The following is a 24,146-nucleotide window of genomic DNA, read 5'->3' as shown; positions in this document are numbered from 1 at the left end:
CCCAGAAGAGGATTCAGAGAATAAGGACATTTTCCACACCCCTATGATTGCATCCCCAACCAATCAGCAGTACCCATTCCCTAGCCACCCCCTCTCCCTGTCAAACTATCTTTGAAAAATTCTAGCCTCCAAATATTCATGGAGGCTGATTTGAGTCTGTGTGTGTAAAGCTCTTTCCCTATTGTTCCCCTCTTGAGAAATCAGCTCTATCTGGAGAGAGGGCAAGAAGATCCCACTGGGTACTTACAAGAACTCAGTACACTGCATTCACCATGGCTGTTGGTGAATTCTTCACTTTTGAGGCTCTCCCAAACTTCCAACTTTGACCAGAAATGAAGGTGTCCTATCACATTCTAGTTTATCTTGAAGGCCCTAATTCTGATTTTCCAAAGTGTATTCTTAGGCGTCAGACTTTGGATGAAATATTCCAAACACATATGTCCACACAAACATATGTTTAAATGTTACATCTGACAGTGGCCACATCAGTCCGATGTGAAGTCATGTGATTTGAAGGAATCAAATGCACTTGCCTCTAGCAGTAAAGAGGAAGCCAGCAGTCTAAAAATGATTTCAGACTTCTAACAGTCTGTTTAGGAGAAGGCAACTGGGTAGACTCTGCCAAGTGAAGACATACCTCAGGAAAAACTGGAAAGTGATATAATGGAGAGAAGATGCTTGGGAATTAATAGTGTGCATGTAGGTAGGACTGAAGCACTTTTTGAATACAGTCTTCACATTGGCCAGATGAAAACAAGAGCAGTGATATCCAGCATATAGATCAACTTAGATGATACAACTTGACTATTTCTTGATTTATTACGTAGGTTTTCTGTATTTAAAAGTCTCTTTATAGATGATAAAAGCATGGATCTGTGTGATAGATAAGCTAATTTCTCATTTCAGAGGTCAGATTGGCAGGTTGCATTAAGATTTAAACCTTTTAAAATGAGGCCATGTCACACCTGAAATTTACTCAAGTAGAATTTTTGCCCACTAGCCGAGAAAGCCGTGGAAGTGTGAAACGAAATTTAGAATGAAGGTGCATTTAGCCCAGTCATCTCTGGCTTCTGTGGACTTGCTATTGTTAAGCAAATGTCACTACACCCCTAGAAGGGATGACTCACAGTGACTGCTGGAAAGGGGAGGAGTGGAACAAGGAGATTGAAACCTGAAATACCTGGCCCCTGTGTTTAAATGAAGATGCGTGGTTGGGTTTAATAAGAAATGTCTAATTGGGTTGTAATAAGAAATGCTAGAGAACTACTATTTCCACACTCTGGGCTGTGTCAAGTCTAATTGTTGATACCAGTATAATTGATTTTTACCAGTAGAATTGATATTGATCAATTCCAGTAACTGAAGGGTTCTTTTGAGCTAAAATAAATGTTTGTGAACTTGGAGCACCTTATCCTAAGCAAAATAAGCCAGATACCAAAAGACAAATACTGGGGCCAGGCACGGTGGCTCATGCCTGTAATCCCAGCACTTTGGGAGGCCGAGGCGGGTGGATTACCTCAGGTCGGGGGTTCGAGACCAGCCTGGTCAACATGGTGAAACTCCATCTCTACTAAAAATATAAAATTTGGCAGGGCACAGTGGTGCATTCCTGTAATCCCAGCTACTCAGGAGGCTGAGGCAGGAGAATCGCTTGAGCCTGGGAGGCGGAGGTTGCAGTGAGCCGAGACTGTGCCATTGTACTCTAGCCTGGGAGACAGAGCGAGACTGTGTCTCAAAAAAAAAAAAAAAAAAGAAAAAAAAAGACAAATACTGTATGATCTCACATATGTGGGATCTAAACTAGTCAAACTTAAAGAAACAGAGCAGAATGGTAGTTGCTAGGGGCTGGGAGTAGAGAAAATGGGGAGATGTTGATTAAAGAGTACAAACTTTCAGTTATAAGATAAATAAGTACTAGCAATTTAAAAGGTATGGCATGGTAATTGAGTTAATAATACTGTGTTATATACTTGAAGTATACTAAGGGAGGAGATCATAAGTGTTCTCACCACTCACACTCACAAAAGAACAGAAACGCCAAAAAAAAGACATAAATAAAACAAACATTGGTGACATGTATGGCTTAGTCAAATTTCTTTGAATCATATATTACATTTGACAAAGCTGGATAGTTAAAATAAAAGCAGGTTTAATTTGACTCTTTTTTAAATGGTTGCTGGGAAAATAAACTAATAATTGATGGCTTCTACCGAAAGACAGTGAAATGAAACACTTAAAGGCCTGTCATTCGTGGTAACAATTAGGTGGCCGGAAGAAAGCTTGTTTATAATCTGATCTGCCTTGTCAGCACAGCCCCCCTTTGTTGTTGGAGTTACAGACCACTGCTAATAGAGAAGGGGTTCCAGCACAGCAGGAGTCGGGGGACTGGGTGCAAGGGGACTGTGGAGCTGAGTGGCAACACATTCAGCAGCCAGGCTCCCTGATTTGAACCTGTCTCCACCGCTTCGGGACTGCAAGTTTCTCACCTCTCTGAGCCTCTATGCCCTCATCTGCAAAATAGAGACTCTGTCTCTTTATCTACAAATTTAAAAATGGAGTTAACAACAGCACCCACCTCACAAGACCCATTGTGAAGATTAAATGAGCAATGCATATAAACACTCAGATGAGTTCCCAGTGCTCCAAAAACATTATCAATCTCCGCAGTGGTGTTCAATGAGGTCAGTATATAAGGGGAAACTGTGGGGTGGGGTGGGGTGGGGGTTTGAAACAACTACGGCATGAATAATCATAGGTACCATCCATATTTGTACATCCAAAATATTTATCATGGGTGTCGGACGATTACAATCTACAAATTTCTGCCATTATGTTTGTTGTATTATAGAAAAGATTATGGGTGATGCTGTTAGTAACCAGGGATTCATTTTACCAGGACTGTAAATTTCTGAAATAACACATAGAGATAAAGTTGAGATGGATACGCAGAGGATGGCAGGTACCATGATAGCGTGATAATTGGACCAGCAGCCATGAATGATCACCTGAGACAGAGTTTCCATGTTAATGGGCTCTATCTGGTCCTTCTACAAGAGGACTTGATTTATCTCTGTGATATTTTTCCCAAAGAATCAGGCAACATTTTAAAGAAAACACAGGGCCCAGTGACATGGCTCACACTCATAATCCCACTGCTTTGGGAGGCTGAGGCAGGAGGATTGCTGGTGGCCAGAAGTTTAAGACCAGCTTGGTCTACATAATGAGATCCCGTCTCTAGAAGAATACAAAAATGAGCCAGGCATGGGGGCATGCACTTGTAGTCCCAGCTAGTAGGGAGGCTGAGGCAGGAGGATCGCTTGAGTCCAGGAGTTCGAGGCTGCAGTGAGTTAAGGTCATGCCACTGCACTCCAGCCTAGGCAACAAAACCAGATGCTGTCTCTAAAACATTAAAATAAAAGGCCGGGCACAGTGGCTCATGCTTATAATCCCAGCACTTTAGGAGGCCAAGGCAGATGGATCATTTGAGGTCAGGAGTTTAAGACTAGCCTGGCCAACATGGTGAAATCCCGTCTCTACTAAAAACACACACACAAAAAAAATTAGCTGGGCATGGTGATGTGTGCCTATAATCCCAGCTACTAGGGAAACTGAGGAAGGAGAATTACTTGAACCCAGGAGGCTGAGGTTGCAGTGAGCTGAGATCGTGTCACTGCACTCCAGCCTGGGCGACAGAGTGAGATTCCATCTCAAAAATAAACAAATAAATAAAATAAAAAAGAATACACATTTAAAGGAAACTCCTACTTTGGCCTGCGTGCCAGACACGCCCATCGTTTTATTCTTTCTCATAGGAAAACTGCCCACATCCTATTTTCTTTTCTTGTCATCCTTCCTGATGGATGGTTGGAAAAGTAACCCCTCCCCCTGGTCACAGCGAATTGGATCCTAGGGATCCCTGATCCACACTGACCCGTCAGTTTTTCTTTCCTGGGATTTTAGATTCTTAGGACATTCTAGATGTGAGAATTAGACATGGAGACTCAAGAAGCATCAACAAGGCTGAGAGAGGTGGTACTGATGCGTATCTGCAAAGAGATGTCATCGAGAAGCAGGGATGGTAGGCTGGGGGCCCCCCTACACCCCCCCCAGATGGAGCCATGGTTATCAGACTGCTGGAAGCTCTCTCATTCAGGTGGCACTTCTTGCCTCTGGGTGTCTTGAGATACACAGAAACAAGCCACGTCTTCTCAGCAAATACCCGCTTTACTCACTCTGGCTTGACAATCTACTTACAGCAGATGGAAGGTTGTAAAACTTAAATTCCTGATATCTCATTTTCCTTGGCATAATTAATTTTCTTGCGAAAAATGAATGCTTATCTTGTCTTGTAACGTACTACCTTCTGAGAATTGAAGGCAGAGGCTGCAGAAGAGCAGTTAAGTCACTTCATTGAGGAGATACCTGGAAAATTCGGGATGGTGGAAAAAGGACCTCACAAGGATCTGGGAAGATGAGTTGGCAAACACACACACACACACACACACACACACACACACACACACACACACTGCAATCAGAATTGCATATGAAAGAAGGAAAGGTTGAAGGCTTGGTGGGGGCAGGGAAGTGATATAATTGCGATAGAACCAAAGGGAGGGCAGGAATCCAAGATCAGACAGCAAATGTCAAAAAGGTTCTCTGGAAAAGGATTAAGGAAACAGGTAGCAAACACTTTGAGCTATCTGTGAACCATATGATAAAGAAACTCACCATATGGTGCAGGAAGATAGCAAAGCAGGCTGAAGTACAGGGAGGCGCTTTTGTCTGTAGGATTATATAACCACATCTAATGTATGTATGTATATGTCTGTGTGTGAATACATACCACTAATGAGATTAAAATTAGTAGAGACTCCCACACCAGAAGCTCAGACTTTAGAGAAGGCCTTTGTTCCTGGCATGAACTAAGCTGCCTTTTAATCTCCTCAGGCAATTTCTTCCTGTTAAAATTTGGTGCCGAGCTTGGCTCCAGACGACCATGCTGTGAGGCCAGGCGCGGTGGCTCATGCCTGTAATCCCAGCCCTTCGGGAGGCCGAGGCGGACAGATCACTTGAGGCCAGGAGTTCGAGACCAGCCTGGCCAACATGGTGAAATCCTGTCTCTACTAAAAATGTAAAAATTACTTGTGTGTGGTGGTGAGAGTTTGTAATCCCAGCCACTCGGGAGGCTGAGGCAGGAGAATTGCTTGAACCCAGGAGGTGCAGTGACCCGAGATCGCCCCACTGCACTCCAGCCTGGGTGACAGAGCAAGACTCTGTCTTAAAAAAAAAAAAAAAAAGACACTGCGGTCTGGGACCTGGAACTCTGGAATGTTCTCTCATGCTCACAGAGCATGGTAGTTAAGCACCCTGGCCTTCGGGGAGACAAGCTTGGAGGCTACGGAGGGAGGTGCTATTGAGATGCTGGAGCTGGAAAATAGGGCCGACTTCTCCATCAAATCCCACCAGGCACAGTGGCCCATACTGTTTTTAGGGTTCATAATGCACTTTAATTTTTTTTTAAATCGCAAGAAAAACAGTGAACTTAAGTGGAAATACATGTTTTAATATGCAACATTAACATATTTGTCATGCAATGCAGTCATGGGATATCATATTTTGCTCTTTTTTTCATGGAAGAAAGAGAAACCCACAAACGTCATTATGCAGCTTTGTAAACATTTAAGAGACAGGGTCTCCCTCTGCTGTCCAGGCTGGAGTGCAATGGTGTAATCATAGCCCACTTTAGCCTCGAACTCCTGGGCTCAACCAATCCTCTTGCCTCAGCCTCCAGAGTAGCTAGGACTACAGCTATGTGCCACTGTGTCTGGCTTTTTTTTTCTTTGAGATGGAGTCTCGCTCTGTCACCCAGGCTGGAGTGCAGTGGCACGATCTCGGCTCACTGCAACCTTCACCTCCTGGGTTCAAGCGATTCTCCTGCCTCGGCCTCCTGAGTAGCTGGGATTACAGGCGTGTGCCACCACGACTGGCTAATTTTTTTTTTTTTTTTTTTTGTATTTTTAGTAGAGATGGGGTTTCATTATGTTGGCCAGGCTGGTCTTGAACTCCTGACCTCATGATCCACCCGCCTCAGCCTCCCAAAGTGCTGGGATTACAGGTGGGACCCACCGTATCCAGCTGTGTCTGGCTAATTTTTAAACATATTTTTAGAGATGGGGTCTTGCTATGTTGCTCAGGCTGGGCTGGTCTTGAACTCCTGAGCTCAATCAATCCTCCAGGCTTGGCTTCTAGAGGCTCTGGGATTATAGCCGTGAGCCACCACACCTGGCCTCATTAGGAAGCTCTTATAATTGTTTTGTAACTGCTATTTCAAAAAAGACAAAAAGAGAGAAAGGCAAGGAAGGAAGAAAGAAAGGAAAAAAGGAAGAGGAAAGACGAGTGGTTTGGACTGGTCACGGTGGTTCACTCCTATAATCCCAGCACTTTAAGAGGGCAAGGCAGGAGGATTCCCTGAGCCCAGGAGTTGGAGACTAGCCTGGGGAACAAAGTGGGACCCTGTCTCTACAAAAAAAAAAGAAAAAAGAAATCAAAAAATTAGCTGGGTGTGGTGGCATGTGCCTGTAGTCCCAGCTGCTTGGCAGGCTGAGATGGGAGGATTGCTTGAGTCTGGGAGGTTGAAGCTGCAGTGAACCATGATCACGTCACTGCACTCCAGCCTGGGTGACTGAGTGAGACTCTGTTAAAAAAAAAAAAAAAAAAAAAAATCTTAAACTAGTGGTTTGGGAAGATGTGTGGACCCCAAAGTGGAGAAGTGATGGCAAGAGGCAACTGATATCACAAAACCAGCTTTCAAGGTCCTGCCTCCTTCCAGCTGTGTGATCTTGGAGAAGTCACTTAACCTCTCTGCCTTATAATTTCTATATAATAGAGTGATTATCAGTAACTACCTTCCAGGATTATGGTGAGAATTAATATGATATAATGCATGCAAATCCATGGCAAGGTCCTTGTCAATGAGCATGAGCTCCAAAACGTTGGAGATAACAGGCAAGGTGTGAGTGGAATTGGAGTGGGTGCAGCTGGGCGGTAGAGTTGGTAAGGGTTAGGAAAATGGAGGTTGAAGGTTGAAAAGGAACCAGTTAAGGAGTCACTGCACTCAACAGAGATGCTTCCAAGACTTGGGGAATCCCAAAAGGCTGAAGCCTGTGGAGGAGGTCAGAAAGGCAGAGGCTGGAGGAGTGAACGCCATTCTCATGGGCCCTCTTTGGAATCCCTGCGGATGACTCACAGTTCCAATGAGCACACGGCGTATGTGTTATTTACACATGGATAGGTAGTCAATAAGCACAGAGCGATGAGGAAGAACAGAAAACCCAGAGCCCTCCATCACTAGGAGCATGTGATTTGGCTAATGGCAGCAGCTTACACTGAAAATAAGGGATGCAATTTTTTTTGTTTTTTGTTTTTGTAGAGATGGGGTCTCCCTATGTTGCTCCATCTCCTTTTCAAATGATCCTCCTGCCTTGGCCTCCCAAAGCACTGAGATTAAAGGTGTGAGCCACTGCCCCTGGCCGCAAACTCTGCTTAGCATTTAGAGGGAAAGATGAGGAAATAAGAGGGAAAAATGACTAACCTCCTAGAACATGTTTGTGACATTCCAGGTAATCACTATTAAAACTAGGAAATTACATGGTAAGTATCAAGCAATCAAGATCCCAAAATCAGCTAGTCATAGCGCTCATGCCTGTAATCCCAGCACTTTGGGAGGCTGAGGCAGGCAGATCACTTGAGCCAAGGAGTTCGTGGCTGCAGTGAGCTACGATTGCACCACTGTACTCCAGCCTGGGTAACAGAGTGAGACCCTCTCTCGAGAAAAAAAAAAAAAAAAAAAAAAAGCCCCAAATCATACACATCTAAATCAAAGCTGATCTGTTTAATGCCATTTACTGGCTGTGTGACTTTAGCAAGTTATTTCAACTTTCTGCATCTCACTCTCCTTATCTGTAAAATGGGGACAACAGTAGCTGCATCACAGAGTAAGTGTGAGCTAATGAATACATACTAAGCACTTATAACAGAGCCTGGCACGTAGTAAGGACCCAAAAATATTAGGTGTTATCATCATCTTCATCGTCACCATCACCACCACTAGAATATAAGTTTCATGAGGGGCAGGCAGATATATTTGTTTGTTTTGTTCACAGACATTGCCTCTGTACCTACAAGGGTACCTGGCATATAGTAGATGCTCAATAAATACTTCTTGAATGAATGAATCCTTAGTTGTGCCTTTCAGTGGGAAGTTACTATAAAGGTGATGACTTCTCCCCAGAATAATGTATGAATTCCAATCTTATTACCAGTTCTCTTCCCCTCATGTCTGCCCTACTCCCCTGACCAAGCCAGGATGCCTCATGCTCAGATCTGGAGAGGTATGAGTTATGAGACTGCTGATAACCTGGGAGACAGATGTTTCTGAAAGTTGCTAAGGGGAGGAGACATAATACAAAAGGAGTGGGTGGGGAAGAAATGAAGGTAGCAAATCTCCAAAGAGTAGCTTTGCTGTCTGGATATATTTAGTGAGTAAAGGAGGGTGGAGGGAGGTCAAGATCACAGGAAAGATTTTCAAGGATACAGGGAGTGTTGAGCATATTCCTTATTTGAAGGAAAGGATATGGAGGAGGGGGATGAACAGAGACTTTTTGTAACTTCCAGATACGCACACAAATTATAACGAAAGACTTCACATTCTTAGAAATACCATGATAATCAAGCTGCCAAATCACCTCAATCTTACATTGTGTGAGTGTAGGATTTTATGACAGTTTTTCACCAAATGTGGTTCAGGTACTAGTACAAGGACAAAATTACTCTTCTTTTACTATATTCTCCTAAAACACATTAAAATAAATATATAACTGGTATATCAAACCAAACACATTAAAATAAGTATATAACTGGCATATCAAACTTGTGATTTCACATATATTATGGCTTAGGGCAATGTTAAGAAGAAGAAAAGGAAGTGAAGTTAAAGTCACTTTAAAGAAAAATATGATCACATAAAGGAGGCATGTAATGGCAAAGAAAAACCCACAACAGGTGCATAAATGACTAATATTTGGGAAACTTGGCCAAGACTATAGTCAACTCTGTTGTATAGTCTGAATTTTGAGCTACAAAAGTTGATGCCAACATCTTGGAGAGTGTCACACAAATGCCAAGTTTCTAGGGGTACCCTAGTGGAAGCGGCCACCACCAGACCTTTCACAGCCTCCTTAGTGATACACCCAGGCATTTAATGTCATTGGTTCAGTATCTTGGGATTATTTTAGGAAAGTCAAACACTAGATGGGGAAGTTTAATGGTTCTGTCTCTCACCTCTCTGCTTCTGATTTTAGATCATCTTAGATGCATAGACAGCAACAGAACTGGATGGGATTTTTAAAAAAGAAAAAATGTGATACCTGGGCACCTCGTTGCTATAGACACTTCACTTTTTCTTTGTAATTTCATAAGCTGCTGACTTCTTCCTACTTGACTTATTCCTGGCTCGTGCTAGGCTTCAAGAAAGTTACCACTAACACCTGGCGTGCTCCATGACTCAAACACAAAGAAATGCCACAGAGAAGAGGCACTTGAAGTTTTTTGTGTGTGGAGTGTGATACATTGGGAGCTCTAAAGGGAAAAGTCAGAAGGTCTTTTGTGTGTCACCAAGAAAAATTCCAGCCAGGGCTGAAAAGTAGGGAGCGCAGCTGAGACAACGCGTCATCCACCCAAATTGTTCTCCCGGCCTCCTTTGCACCGAAGTGTGGCCACGTGGCTACATTTTCTCCAATAGAGAGTAGGCAGAAGTGATTGGTGCCACTTCCCAAACTGAGACTTTTAAGGAGCAGCTTGTGCCTCCTCCACCCTGTGACTGCAGAGAAAACAAAGCTCTAGGGATTAATGGAGCCATATAGGACGGAAGGCACCTTGTCCCTTAATCACCATACGGAGAGAGTGGGTGGGGCCAGGCGCGCCTGTCTTAAACTTCTTAAACTTAGAAGTTTATTGAAAATTAAACTTCTATTATGTCTGAGCCAGTATATATTTGGGGGTCTATTTGTTACAGCAGATGAATCTACCCTAATAAAAGGAGTTTAGGTGCCCTGTCAGCCACACAAATTAACCAAGCCTATTTTGGGGGTGGGGGCCAGGAACAAGGAGACATTCTGAGATTTTCATTTACTATTTCCCCTGTTTGTATAGTTAACTTGACTCATCCTTTAGCTATAGCTCGAGCCACTTTTTCACAGAAGCCTTCTCTGGCTTCAACTAGGGCAAATCCCATACCCACAGGTGCCCATGGAACACACCAAACATCACAGTTGCTTTCATGCCTGTGTGATTTTTTTTAATGAATGTTTATACCTCCACTGCATTTTAAAAACTATGCATTTTTCAAAACTCAGAGAACGATACACTTAAGATATCTGCATTTCAGTATATGTAATTTTACCTTTAAAATAATCATTGCAAATATTGAATTCTGGTTAAATGGTACACATGCTGCATGTAAAGTGCACTTGCAGTTACCTGCAAATGTAAAGGGTACGGATTAAAGCAACTCACTTTAAAATGCATTAAAAAAGGGTTGATGGATGGATAGACAGATGGATACATGATAAAGCAAACACAGTCAAATGTTACTTGTGGAATCCAGGTGGTGGGTGTTACGAATGTTCATTATGCAATTATTTCAACTTTTCCAGTTTTTAAATTTTCACAATGAAATGTTGAAGAAAAAGTTTAATAAAAGGAGGGACCATGAGTATATTACACAAAAGGAATTGGTCTATATACATTTTATATTGCCAATCATAATGTTCCTTAATTTGCTTTTATTTTTATTTGATATTGTTACAAAAATCTTTCTATGAAGACAAATGATTGATTGATTGATTGATTGATTGATGATAGGTAGATAGAGGCTAGTAGGATAGATGATAGGTAGATAGATTACAGATGATACATAGATGATAGATAGATGACAGGTAGATAATAGATAGATGATAGGTAGATAGATGATAGATTAGATAGATAGATAGATAGATAGATAGATAGAGAGATAGACATATGCGTGTGCATGAGAGAGGGAAAGAGAGAGAGAGGAGAGAGTCACTTCATTTTCTTGTATTTATTATGAATATACCATTTGGGCTATTTCCATTTTCCAGTAAATACCATTTTTACATAGCTCTTCTGTGCTATTAGGTTTGAGCTTCTTTATAGTTGTAGATCTATGTCCACCATAGCACACCAGCTGCCTCCCCCAGCCCCCTTCTATCCCCCGACCCCATCTCAACTCACGTACATTAGCTCAGTTCCATCTGTAGGCAAGAGTCAGGGGTGTAAGAGAACAAGAAAACCTCCATTCAAACTTTCCTGCATATTATTTTTTAAAGACATGTATCATACAAATCATTACCACGAGCACATATGAAGTCTCAGAAGACACACAGTATTAGCATTCATTAAATATTTAATGCATGTTTATTAAGGCAGCACATTAGGGTTAGAGGAATCATGTCTATAATATAAAGAGTTATCCTTGTGCTGTGTATATGCTTGATCAAGTATTTGCTGTATTTACTTTTTAAGATAAGCTTGTATCATCAATCTGGATGGTACAGATCTGCCCAATTTATATATGTGCAGCATAATTTTGACTCCAGCAATCATTCAAGGTTCAATTCTTGAAAGATGTTGGCAAAAGTCAAGTTAAAGTTTCAAGGCATTATAAAAACAGAGAGTTAAGGATAAAATTCTAAGCACTATTAAGCAATAAATTAAAAACTACCTATTGGGTACTATGCTCACTACCTGGGTACAATATAACCACGTAACAAACCTGCACATGTACCCTCTGTAGCTGAAATGAAAGTTGAGAAATAAAATAATTTTTAAATGTGAATGATACATTTGAATGCTCTGTATTAAAAGTCCTAGAAGGCATCTACCTCCGAGTAAGCCAGCCATGCCAACAGGCCCTGCTTTGGTATGATAGCCCTTCCAGGTAAACACTTTTTCCTGTTCAAAAAAACAAACTCTCCAGTTTTCTTCTTTTGGAAGATTTTGAAACGAGCTTACATATTTGAAATTCAATGTCCTTCACTCTTGCTTCCTGCTTTGTTCCATTTTTACAGGTCTTACCAAAGGCTTGTGCCATTCCCTAGTCACCCCACAAATTATTAGTGGGGTTGTTGTTGTTGTTGTTGTTGTCGTCGTTGTTTGAGACAAGTGTCTTGCACTGTCACCCAGGCTGGAGTGCAGTGGCACGATCTCAGCTCACTGCAACCTCTGCCCCTGGGTTCAAGTGATTCTCCTGCCTCAGCCTCCTGAGTAGCTGGGAATACAGGTGCCCACCACCATGTCCAGCTAATTTTTGTATTTTTAGTAGGGATGGGGTTTCACCATATTGGCCAGGCTGGCCTTGAACTCCTGACTTTGATCTGCCTACCTCGGCCTCCCAAAGTGCTGTGATTACAGGCGTGAGCCACCGCTCATGGCCATTAGTGTTTAAAAACATATTTTATTTTGTTTTGTTTTCCCTGGGTTAAGGGAGGTGGAAACAGATTACCCCAAAGCCCGATCTCTTTCATCTTCAGAAGGGGAAGAGCAAATCACTGCAGCTGTGTTCTTCTGTTTATGGAGATTGATCTATATACCTAACCAGACTGCAAAATGTTCAAAGTTGGAATTCAAATACAAAACCTGCATTAATTTACAACCCTGGTCGGCAATACTAGAGTTGCAAAGGACTACTCTGTTTTAAAGGCTCATAGAGGTGTTTGTTATTCTACTTTGCTTTCATGACATATTGTTGTTTTCATCTATGATTTATTTGATGCTACATCTCCAGTCTGGAACAGAGCTCTCAATGATTATAACAGTTTCCATGGAGACATATGATCTATCCTCTCATTGCTCCCCAGTGATCCATTCTCCCACGACTCCACCCACTATCCCCCAACCCCCATCCTTCCCATGGGATCCTCCAGAACTTCCAATCCTCCATCAAACATCCTCTCATCTGTTTTGTTAAGTGATCAAAAACAGGCACAGTACACAAACTTTTGAGTTAACAAGGACAAGAATAAAAATGTTAGATTACCTCAGGGGGACGGGAAAGACACAAATTAACACAATAAAAGTGTTCACATAGGGAGAGCAGCAGCAGTGAGTGGTCAGAGAAGGATGTGAACTTGGGTAGGAGCAGGACTTCTCAGTGTTTATCCTTTTAATATAATCTTAATGATGAACCATGTGAATGCATTGCTTATTAAGAATATCATGGCCAAGCGCAGTGGCTCATGCCTGTAATCCCAGACCTTGGGAGGCCAAGACAGGTGGATCACCTGCGGTCGGGAGTTCAAGACCAGCCTGACCAACATAGAGAAACCCTGTCTCTACTGAGTGGAAAATTAGCTGGGTGTGGTGGCGCATGCCTGTAATCCCAGCTACTCGAAAAGGCTGAGGCAGGAGAATCACTTGAACCCGGGAGGTGGAGTTTGCGGTGAGCCAAGATCGTGCCATTGCACTCCAGCCTAGGCAACAAGAGAGAAACGCTGTTTCAAAAAATATATATATATATTTTTATTTTAATTTAAATTTTATTTTATTTTAAATTAATTTAATTTATTTAATATATATATATAAAAAAATATATATATATATTTTATATATATGTGTGTTTGTATATATGATTTAGGACAGGTGCAGGGGCTCACACCTGTAATCCTAGCACTTTCAGAGGCCATGGCAGGAGGACTGCTTGAGCTAATAAGTACTTGAACAGCCTGGGAAACATAGTGAGATCACGTCTCTACAAAAAAATACAAAAATTAGGCCAGGCGCGGTGGCTCATGTCGGTAATCCCAGCACTTTAGGAGGCTGAGGTGAACGGATTACATGAGGTCAGGAATTCGAGATCAACCTGGTCAACATGGGGAAACCCTGTCTCTACTAAAAGCTACAAAAATTAGCCAAGCACAAGGCTGAGGCAGGAGAATTACTGGAACCAGGGAGGAAGAGGTTGCAGTGAGCTGAGATGGCGCCATTGCACTCCAGCCTGGGCAACAGAGTGAGACTCTGACTCAAAAAAACAAAAACAAAAACAAAAATTAGCCAGGCATGGTGGTGCATGTCTGTAGTTCCAGTTATTCAGGGGACTGAGGCAGGAGGACTGCTTGAGTCCAGCATGTCGAGGCTGCGGTGAACCATAATGCACCACTACATTTCGGCCTGAGTGAGACTCTGTCTCAAAAAGAAAAAAAAAAAAGTGCTCATTTAATTTTTAAAAACTCAGCTTATTAGAACCTCTTCTTTATTTAGGCCACTTTCTTCCCCATCATCAGAGAAACTGCTCCATGTTTGAAATCTAAATGCCTCAATTCTTCCTAACATTTTACGTATCTTGACCTCATCCATTTTTTTTTTCATCCCTAGACTTCTAAAATCCCTTTTTCCCACCCAGGTGATGACTCCCTTTATGCTAGACGTCTTCCCCAACCCAATCTAGATACCACTTCCATTCATGTATTCAACACACTTTTCCTGAGCACTTGGTACAGGCTCTGTGGATCTGCAGCGGACATCTCTCTTCCCAGAATCCTTAACTCTCTTTCTTCCATAATCTAGTTCACTGATTCTACTAATCTCACCCTTAGCTCAAATCCACCATCTCCTTCTCCATCTCTACCCCAGGGATGCTCAGAGCTGCTGGTAAAAACCATACAACGTTGTGGACCACTGCCAACTGCCTATTCCCAACCTTACGGACTGGATGGGCCATCTTAGTGGCTGCCCTTACTTTCTATTCCCATCCCATGCTGAGGCTCTTCAGACTTTCAGCCATCATTTCAGATTCCTTGGTCCATCTCAGCGGATACCCTTGCCACCCACAGATAGAGAATCCATGCATTCAGTCTGGGCACTGAATGAATTCCATCCCTAGGCTCTGAGAACACAGTGGTGACCAGGACAGAGACGATCCCTATTCTTGTGGAGCTTAGACCTTAGAAAGGGAAGAGAGAAAAATCAACGAGGACACAAGAAAAGCATTGCTCAGTAATGGGTGCTATGAGAGAGTTAAATATAACGGACAGTGAATGAGAGGCAACTTTGAGTGGGTAGTTGGGGAAGATTTTTCAGAAGAGGTGGCGTCTAAGTTGAGATGTGAATTGCAGGAAGGAGCCGGCCATGCAAACAGCAAAGTGAGCAGAATCACAAAGCTTCTAAGAGGGAAAGGAGCTTTGTGTGTTTCAGTGACCCAAGAGCTGAGGTTGTGGCCAGAGCACAGTGGGTGATGGGGAGGAGGAAAAGAAGAAAAGAAGTCACACAGAGAACAAGGGCCAGATGATAAAGGGTGATACAAGCTAAGGATGTAACACAGAATTTCTTCTAATTGGATGGAAAGTCATTGGAGGGTCTTAAGCAGGGGAGCTCCTTGACTTAATGTAAGCTTTAAAAAATTATTAGGGCTGTGAAGTAGAAAGTATATTAATTATAGGCAACAAGATTGGGATTGGGATTAACCATAGGCAAGAAGATTGGGATTAATTATAGGTAACAAGATTAATTATAGGCAACAAGACTAGGACTGGGATTAATCATAGGTAACAAGATTGGCACTGGGATTAATCATAGGTAACAAGACTCGGATTGGGATTAATTATAGGCAACAAGATTGGGATTGGGATTAATTATAGGTAAGAAGATTGGGATTGGGATTAATTATAGGCAAGAAGATTGGGATTGGGATTAATTATAGGCAACAAGATTGGGATTGGGATTAATTACAGGTAACAAGATTGGGATTGAGAAGCCACTGAGGAGTTTCTGCACTTATCCAGGTGATACTAATGGTTTAGACTAGGGTAGTATTAGAGAGATGAAGAGAAGTTAGTGAATATGTGATATACTTTGAAGGAACTGTCAGCGTTCGCCAGGGCATTATACATGGTTGCGGGGGGCAGTGGGCAGGGATGGTGGGAATACAGCAAAGAGGGAAACTCAGGGATAACTCCCAGGTTTTTGGCTTATGCTACATAGATGGAAAATAAATTTATATTTTTTGCACACCTGAGTTCATGGTATGAGATTTATGCTAGACATCTTCATGGCACGCAAAGGGACTAAAAACCCCAAAACAACACTAAACGAGTCAGAAATACTTATAACACAATCTCAACTTCAGTAAAACAGCATCTCGCAGTATCTATAAAAGCATCCAGAACCACTCTACGAGTCCCAGGGTCACCCTTCCACTGTGCTACTGTTTGAAAGGAACCATTTCCGTCCTCGGCTGTCAGAGTGATCTTTTCCAAAAGGCAAATCCGATCGTATCACTGCTCTGCTTAAAAACGTTCAATGGCTCCCCGCTGCAATGTGAAGGAAACCCAAACTCCTCACCGTAGCTTATAAGATTTGCATCCTTGGGTCCTGCTTGTCTCTGCAACATCACATCCTATACCTCCTTCTACTAGCGACATTTTGCCCCAACACCTTCTGATGGTTCCTAGGACGCACCCAGCCTGTCCCCACCTTGGAACTTTTGCACTTGCTCTCTTCTGAGAACATTTTTTCCTAGCTCTTTGAAAGTATAGCTAGTTCTTTCTCATCCTCCAGGTCTCAGCCTATGTGTCACCTCCTCAGACTGTCTGAACGGGTCCCCTTTTTGTTTGTGAGAGAGCACTCCATTCACTTCCTTCATGGTATTCATTACAAAGTGTGGTGTGGGTCTATTTACTTCTCACTCTCTCTCCCACTAGGACGTCCGTCCCATAGGAACAGCAAATGTGCCTGCCTTGTTAGATGTTCCTTCCAAAGCAGGTGGAGTCACCAAATCATACCATACCTTGCCAAAGCTGCCTTTCCCCAGCACCATTAGGAAGTTAAAATCAGTCAGTTTCATCCGGTCTCTGTTGCCATTGTTGTCAAATTTGGAGACAGTATTGGTCGTCTTTTCTTCCGGGACCTTGGTTCCCTGACTGATCTTGGCCCTCTGCAAAAGGGAAGCACACAGAAAACATGCTCAGGGTTTGAGGATGATCTTGTAGGAAGACACAGGCACACAGTGGGACGCTGTGGTTCCTGCAGCTCCGGCACCCTGTTCCCGTGGAAAGCATGGCCGTGCATCACTCCACAAGCCTGAAACCTGTCGGATATCCTTTGCACTTCCATCTTTCTTTGATCCCTCATGTCTCAACCATAACCAGGAACTGTCATTTCTTTCCTCCCAGCTGTCTCTAGAATTCATCTACTCCTTTCCATCTCAACCACCACTACCTGCCATCATCTCTCACCTGCACAAGGCACATTGCTTTCCTTTACACTGGGCTTCACACACAACCACAGTGAGTCTCTCACCCAACCAAGTCCCCTCTTGCTTAAAATGCCACAGTGGCATCCCATTATTTTCATGATAAAGATTGAGGTGCTTTCATGGACTTATATGTTCAGGCCCTACCTGGCTTTCCAACTCCATCATTGCTAGGGTGCTTCTTCCCTACAACATAGCTTCACTCTCCTTTCACTCCCCTGGATGTCCCAGGCCCCTCCAACCACAGGGCCTTTGCATCTGCTGCTGCTACTGTGATACAAATGGCTATTCTCTCCCCTTCAACAACCCAGCTAGGGGTTTACATCTTCATGTCCTCAGGGAAGCCCTCATCGATTCTCTCTGTCTGCACTAGCTTCTCCTCTGATTTTCTTCATCCACTTCTCTTCCCATTAATACTGGAGGATAACTGCCTGTTCTCTTGTTTCCTTCCAATAAACTGGAGACTCTCTTGTGGACAGGGAATATTTCTCATTCTCTGTGGTCTTCCTGACAACTAGTATAGTTCCCAGCTAAATATTTGTTGCATAAATAGATGAATGAGGGCCATGTGTGTCCTCAGTGCAATGGGAGAGGGACTCCTTGCCATGAGTGGAGGAATGGGGCTCAGAGTGGCAGCAGGCGCTTTGGAATGAGACAAGAACCGGAAGCCATGAGCAGGAGACCTGCAGCTACCAGGACTTTGTTACTGGATTCACTTCTAGCAGAGAGAAAACTGTGGAGTTAAAAGCTCATGTGTGGCTGAGCACAGTGGTTCACACTTGTAATTCCAACAATTTTTGAGGCTGAAATAGGAGATTCAATTAAGGATAGCAGTTTGAGAACAGCCTGGGCAAGATAGCAAGACCCTGTCTCTACAAAAATAAAGAAAGTTAGCCACGCATGGTGGTGTGCACCTGTCATCCCAGCTACCTGGGAGGCCAAGGTGGGAGGATAGCTTTAGCCCAGGAGTTAGAGGCTGCAGTGAGCTGTAATCACACCACTGCCCTCCAGCCTGGGTGACAGAGTGAGATCCCACCTCTCTCTTACTCAAAAAAAAAGCCTCGTGGTAGAATTCTCTGACATGAATCAGCTGTGTGGTGCAGAACACATGAGTTAAGTCATAACACTCCTCTGCCCAATATATATACCTTCCCACTATTCTCAAAGTAAAAGCCAAAGACCACAGATGACTGAGTCCCTCTGGACTCCCTCTGATTTCAGTCTCCTTTCTACTTCCACACTGGCCTCCTCGCTGCTCTCTGAATGCACCAAACACGCTCTTACCCCAGGGCCTTTGCACCTGCTGTTCCCTCTGCTCAGAGCACTCTTTCTCCAGAACTCTCTCACCTCTAATAAGAGGGCTCTGCCCTGAACACCCTACATAAAATTGCTCTCAGCAATCGCCATCTGCCTCACTTACTTGATTTTCTCTAAAACACTTGTCACCACCTTACAAACCATATATTTACTTGTTTCCCAATTTATCGTCTTTCTCCTTATACCAGAATGTAAGCTCCCCGAGAGCAAAGATTTTGTCTGTTCTGCTTTCCACTGTTTCCCTGGTACCTAGAGGAGTGTGGCAAAGAGAAGGCATTTAATTGCATTTGGTGATTGGAGCTTCCTAAACATTCATCACCTTTTCAAGACAACGGAGATAATGACATGAAATGATGTATCACAGAGTCCTTAGTATCATTCCTGGCACACAATAGATGCTCAGTGAACGGTACCTATTATTATTGTTGCATTATTTGGTTGTTTTGAAGATAAAGAGGCAATATAAATCTTTCCAAAGTTTTGAATATCAGGGAAGATTCATTCATTCATTCAAAAAAACATTTATTAAGGCTGGATGTGGTGGCTGATGCCTGTAATCCCAAAGCTTTGGAAGGCTGAGGCAGGACTGCTTGAGACCAGGAGTTCAAGACCAGCCTGGGCAACACAGCCAGACCCCATCTAAAAAAAAAAAGTTTAATTAGCTGGGCATGGTCACAGTGGGCCTGTAGTGCCAGCTACTTGGGAAGTTTAAGGCAGGAGAATCCCTTAAGCCCAGGAGTTGGAAGCTGCAGTAAGCTATGATCACTATATTGCACTCCAGCCTGGGCAACAGAGCAAGACCCTGTCACAAACAAACCAACAAACAAACCAAAAATTCTTATTGAGTACCTGCTACATGATAGGTGCTGCTCTAGGTGCTGAGGGTACATCAGAAGGCAAAAAGGATGCAGATACTCTCAAAAAAGGTGCATTCTAGCTGGGATTGGGTCCTCCAAACTGTGTCCAAAAGGTATGTTGGGGTTGCTGAGGCAGATAAACTGGTATTGGCAGCAGGAACGGCATTTATGGAACAGAGGGGAAGACACATTCAAAGAATGAAACATCATCGGGCTGGAGCATGAAATGCAAGGCAGATATGACACAGGAGGCAGACAAAGGGTTGAAAGGACCTTAAGAAATTCAGGCTGACTGCAAGCATGACAAGTAGCCTTTGAAAGGTTTGAAACAGGGCTATGGTATGACCTTAAAAATTTAAAGGGAGACTCTGAGTGGAGAGAGGAGACCCCCAGCATGTGGGCCGGGGGATCACTAGGAAGTCACTGCATTATTAAGGAGAGAAATGATGAGCCAGACATGGTGGTGTGTGCCTGTAGTCCCAGCTACTCGGGAGGCTGAGGTGGGAGGATCAGCCCAGGAGTTGGAGCCCAGGAGTCAGAGGTTGCAGTGAGCCATGATCGCACCACGGCACTCCAGCCTTAGTGATAAAGGGAGACCCTGTCTTAAAAAAACAAAAAATGATGGACTCAGTTGTCTGCAGTGTAGATGGAACAAAGTGGACCTGTTTGGGAGACAGACTGACCCCAGGTGGGTAGCACATTGGGCAAGGGAGAAGGGAGATCGGAGATGAAGGACAGCTCCAGCTTCTGTTCCGGCCAACTGGCAGGATACTGGTTCTTTCCACTGAGATGAGAAGAAGCGGAAGAGGAGTAAGTTTGGAAGTGTGGGGAAGAGATGACTGGTGTGATTTCAGACATGTTGAGATCCCCTCTTCCCCACAGCAGCTTAAAACTGCAAGGTTTATTTCCCCCTCATGGGATGCATATTCCACTGTTACCACTTAGGAACCATGGCTAACAAAGCATCCACTATTTTTCTCTTTATTCATGTTTTGAAAATCGAGCTGGGCACCGATTTTCACATGCACGGCTCTGCGAATTTTGACAAATGCGCACATCCATGTAACTCAAACCCCAAATAAGACGGGGAACATTTCCATCACCCTCCAAAAGTTCCCAGTCGACCCCCCTCCCACTAAGGCGATCTCTGTTCCGGTTTCTATCCCATAGGTCAGTTCTGTCTGTTCTTTATTCAGCTGAACGGCATCGTAGAGTATGTACTCTTGTGCCTGGCTTCTTTCGCTCATCAAAATGTTCTTGAAATGCATCCATGTTTTTGCATAAATCGGTAATTTGTCTCTTTGTATTGCTGAATGGCACTCGTTATTGATGTTTATCCCGTCTCCTGTGTATGGGCATTTGAGTTGTTTCCTCTTTCGGCCTACTAACAATGCTGCTGTGAACATACTTGGTCAGTTTACTTTGCAGTAAGATATGTTGAGGTTTAACCCACGTGTAAATACCCAGTAAGCGGTTGTATACGTGGGTTTGGGGCTTGAGCAAAGATATCTGAACCGGAGACAGATTTGGGGTGCAGAGGCAGTGAGGGGGTAGTTAAAAGTACAAAGTTATCTTATTTGCAATGGAGACTGCAAACTAAAGACCCAGCATAGGACAGAAGCTGTCTCACCTTTCTTGGGCTATGTCCTCACACCCTCCTAAATCATCACCCCCAAGCTGGCCTGACCCAAACACATTCCCTCCTCCCCTCCCCGCTCCACCCCCCCATCACCTTATCACCGTGTGTCCTGCCTTCTTTGAATCCTGGCTCAGGACCCATTGGATTCACACACTCCGTTCTCCAGACTGTGAAGATCCAAGTCCTGCCTGTCCCAGTCCTCAGTTCCCATCCTGGGAACCTCTCCATCCACCTGCAGGTCCCAGCACACACTCCCCATGAAGCGTGAGCACAGACCTCAAACTTCCCGATTTCTTCATTTGACTTTGATTAGCAAAACAGATAAGGACTTTTTTTGGTGGGGGGCCGGGGTGGGGTGGGGTTGATTTTTTCCTTGTCCTTCAAGGAGCAGCTAACAGCCTCATCCCTCAGCGCTAGGAACTCCCTTCTCTCCTCTGAATCTGGGGCTGGCAGCCCTCTTTCCTCCCTCCCTCCCAGCTTGCTTTTACAACATTTCCCATGGGCATGTTAATTTAACTTCTAGAATCTAGATCAGAAGACTAATAACCCTGGGAAAAAAAAGAAGTCTAATAACCCTGTTGATCTGGTCTGCACAGTGTTTGCTGTCATTTTAATATTTAATTAGTTGCCAACTGTTGAAAATTTGGAGATATGAAAACCCAGATCCCCAGCTTCTTTTGAAGAAGGGGATCTGCTAACACTGGGTGATGCAAGCTCTTTCGCCTTCTTTTTGTTTGCCTGGCTCCTGAAAACACCTGGGTTTGTAGCCCCTACACAGTGAGCCTTCAGAGGACAGGAGCCCCGTCCTTTGTCCTTTGAAATATCCCATTGTTCCAAGGGGACAATGCCCAGGACACACTGCATCAAAGAGCGAACATTTTAAAATTGAGGCACAAATTAAACTCATCCTTTATCTTGCTGGGTAGGATGTGCTTGAAGAAACAGGAATACGCTAATGGTTGCCTTTTCATGTCTGCAATTTAGAGCCCTAGAACTCAACGCTAAGAGAGAAAGCAAATAGCATTTCTGAGCAAAGAGCCAAGTCACCTTCCAGAGAGCAAGAGGGGACAGTGGAGAAGCCCCAGCAGCCAGGCTCTGGGCTCCACTCCTGATGATGAATGCCTGTCCTGGCTAAAACTGCAGATTCCTCTGCCACTCCACCCCTACAAGGAACTACTACAGGCACTCCCAGCTACCCAGCAGTGGGGCAAGGACCTCTGTAGGCTAGGAGTCCCTGTAGATTCTCCCTAACCTCCAAGCAGCCCTTCCAAAGCCCAGAAAGAGGATGTTCTGAGCTTTATTTATCCCAAAGGGGGAGCTGATAATTATAACAACAACCATGATGCTAGCATCTAACATCTGGATGTGTATGACGTGTAAGACACTCTGCTAAATGCATTACCTCATTCAATCCTCACATAACCTCATGAAGTAAGAAGTACTATAATTCCCCATTTTACAGGTAGGGAATCAGAAGCTCAGAGAGACGAAGCAACTTGCTTATAGCCACTCAGCAAGGAGGTGACAGAATTGGGGTTCAAATCTAGGCAGTCTGGCTCTCATGCCATCACACTTAACCATTAGGCTACATTGCACAGATACGATCACTGGTGTTCTTCCAAGACACCACCAGCATGCTACTCTCTACACCTGGGGCTGCTAACAGCAAACACCTGCGATTCTTTGTCTGCAGCTTATTTTCTGGTTGTAGGAGCAGGCACAGCGCACAGGGCACACTGAAAGTGCTGGTGGGTGGATTTCCCTGGGAGCAGCCCTTAGCCTGCAATGGAAGGAGAGCCAATGGATAACCCCTCAGCTTCCCGTCCCTTGATTGGGAAATTCTGAGGCATGCATTCTGCGCTGACTAGAGAGTTCTCCAGCAGGGTTAAACCCTAGCTGCCCACAGCGGTAGCTTGCTTGATAATACTTTCCTGGCTTCCCACCTTTTCTGGCAATGCTTCTTTATTAACTTATGGTGCTTCCAGGATCACCTCCCAAATAAAGTACTTGCACTTGAATCCTTATAGTCTGTTTCTGGGGAAAACTCAAACCCGGGACAACCAGTGGCTCTGGGGCCTTGAAAAGTTACTTAAACCTCTGTGGGCCTCAGTTTCTTCATTTGTAAAAGTAAAATGGCGTGATAACAGTACCTACCATTCTAGGTTGTTGTAAGGATTAAATTACTGGAGTTAATATTTGCAAAGCACTTAGAATCCTAAATGGCACACAGTAAGCACTTTGTTAAATAAATACATTTTAAGACTCTGAGAAATCCTACTGTGCGCCATCCAAAATGGAGTCTTCTCTTCCCAAGCCCACGGTCGACTGAAAGCCCCCTAACCAAACAGAGCCAGCTCTGACGTTCTGAAGTATATCACGTGTGGCAACTGCACCAAGCTCACACTACCATGAAATTCCATTACCCCAATTCTAGCAGCTCGATTTTACTGTCACTCAGGATTCCTCCAGATAAGAGGCTTGAAAGTAATTTTTGAGTCATTCCGGGTGCTAATTGGTTATCGCCCAGGGATTACATTTCTCACGTTCAAGGTCAACTGAAATTCCTCTGTAAGCCTGAGAACAATTTTCGGTCTGTTGGAAACATTTTTTTTAATCAACAACTACAGTATGGAGCGATTATAATTCAGGCATAAACAAGCTTTTGCAGGCTCTTGCTAGAAATAAAGGAGCACAATTTGTTGCATGCGGACAAAACAGTCTCCTATTCCAAGCCAATTACCGGCCCAGACAAATGTACTGTTTGCGTAGAAAATCTTTTCCTTGGTGTTCTGAAATGTCCCCCCAGCTGCCCCAGGACAGAAGAAATCATTTTGTAAAACTGAGACTTCACTGTATACAAGAAAATACCGGCCTTGTGTTTTTCACCCTTAATAGTACATTTCTATAACAGCGGCAAATGGATACTTCACCCGCAAGTTGGGGGAAAGAGATGGAAAGCGTTCTCTGGAAGGACGGCCTTCCTGTCTTAATTTTTATCAAACAGCAT

The 24,146-nt window shown here is 43.7% G+C and overlaps 1 protein-coding gene across 2 annotated transcripts in view; it reads right to left on the bottom strand.

Moving 5' to 3' along the window:
- The window catches only part of PRKCB (protein kinase C beta), a 382,686-nt gene that overhangs the window by 79,532 nt on the left and 279,008 nt on the right, over positions 1 to 24,146 (bottom strand). For both annotated transcript variants that reach the window (XM_023189314.1, XM_023189313.1), the window contains exon 9: positions 16,862 to 17,008. In XM_023189314.1, coding sequence (XP_023045082.1) covers positions 16,862 to 17,008 — 147 coding nt within the window. The remainder of the gene's footprint in view (positions 1 to 16,861; positions 17,009 to 24,146) is intronic.

The sequence above is a fragment of the Piliocolobus tephrosceles genome, chromosome 17 (genome assembly GCF_002776525.5).
Source record: "Piliocolobus tephrosceles isolate RC106 chromosome 17, ASM277652v3, whole genome shotgun sequence".
In the NCBI taxonomy this organism is placed as follows: domain Eukaryota; kingdom Metazoa; phylum Chordata; class Mammalia; order Primates; family Cercopithecidae; genus Piliocolobus; species Piliocolobus tephrosceles.
Note: the sequence above shows the minus strand (reverse complement) of the source record. Positions and strands in the feature narration are given on the sequence as shown.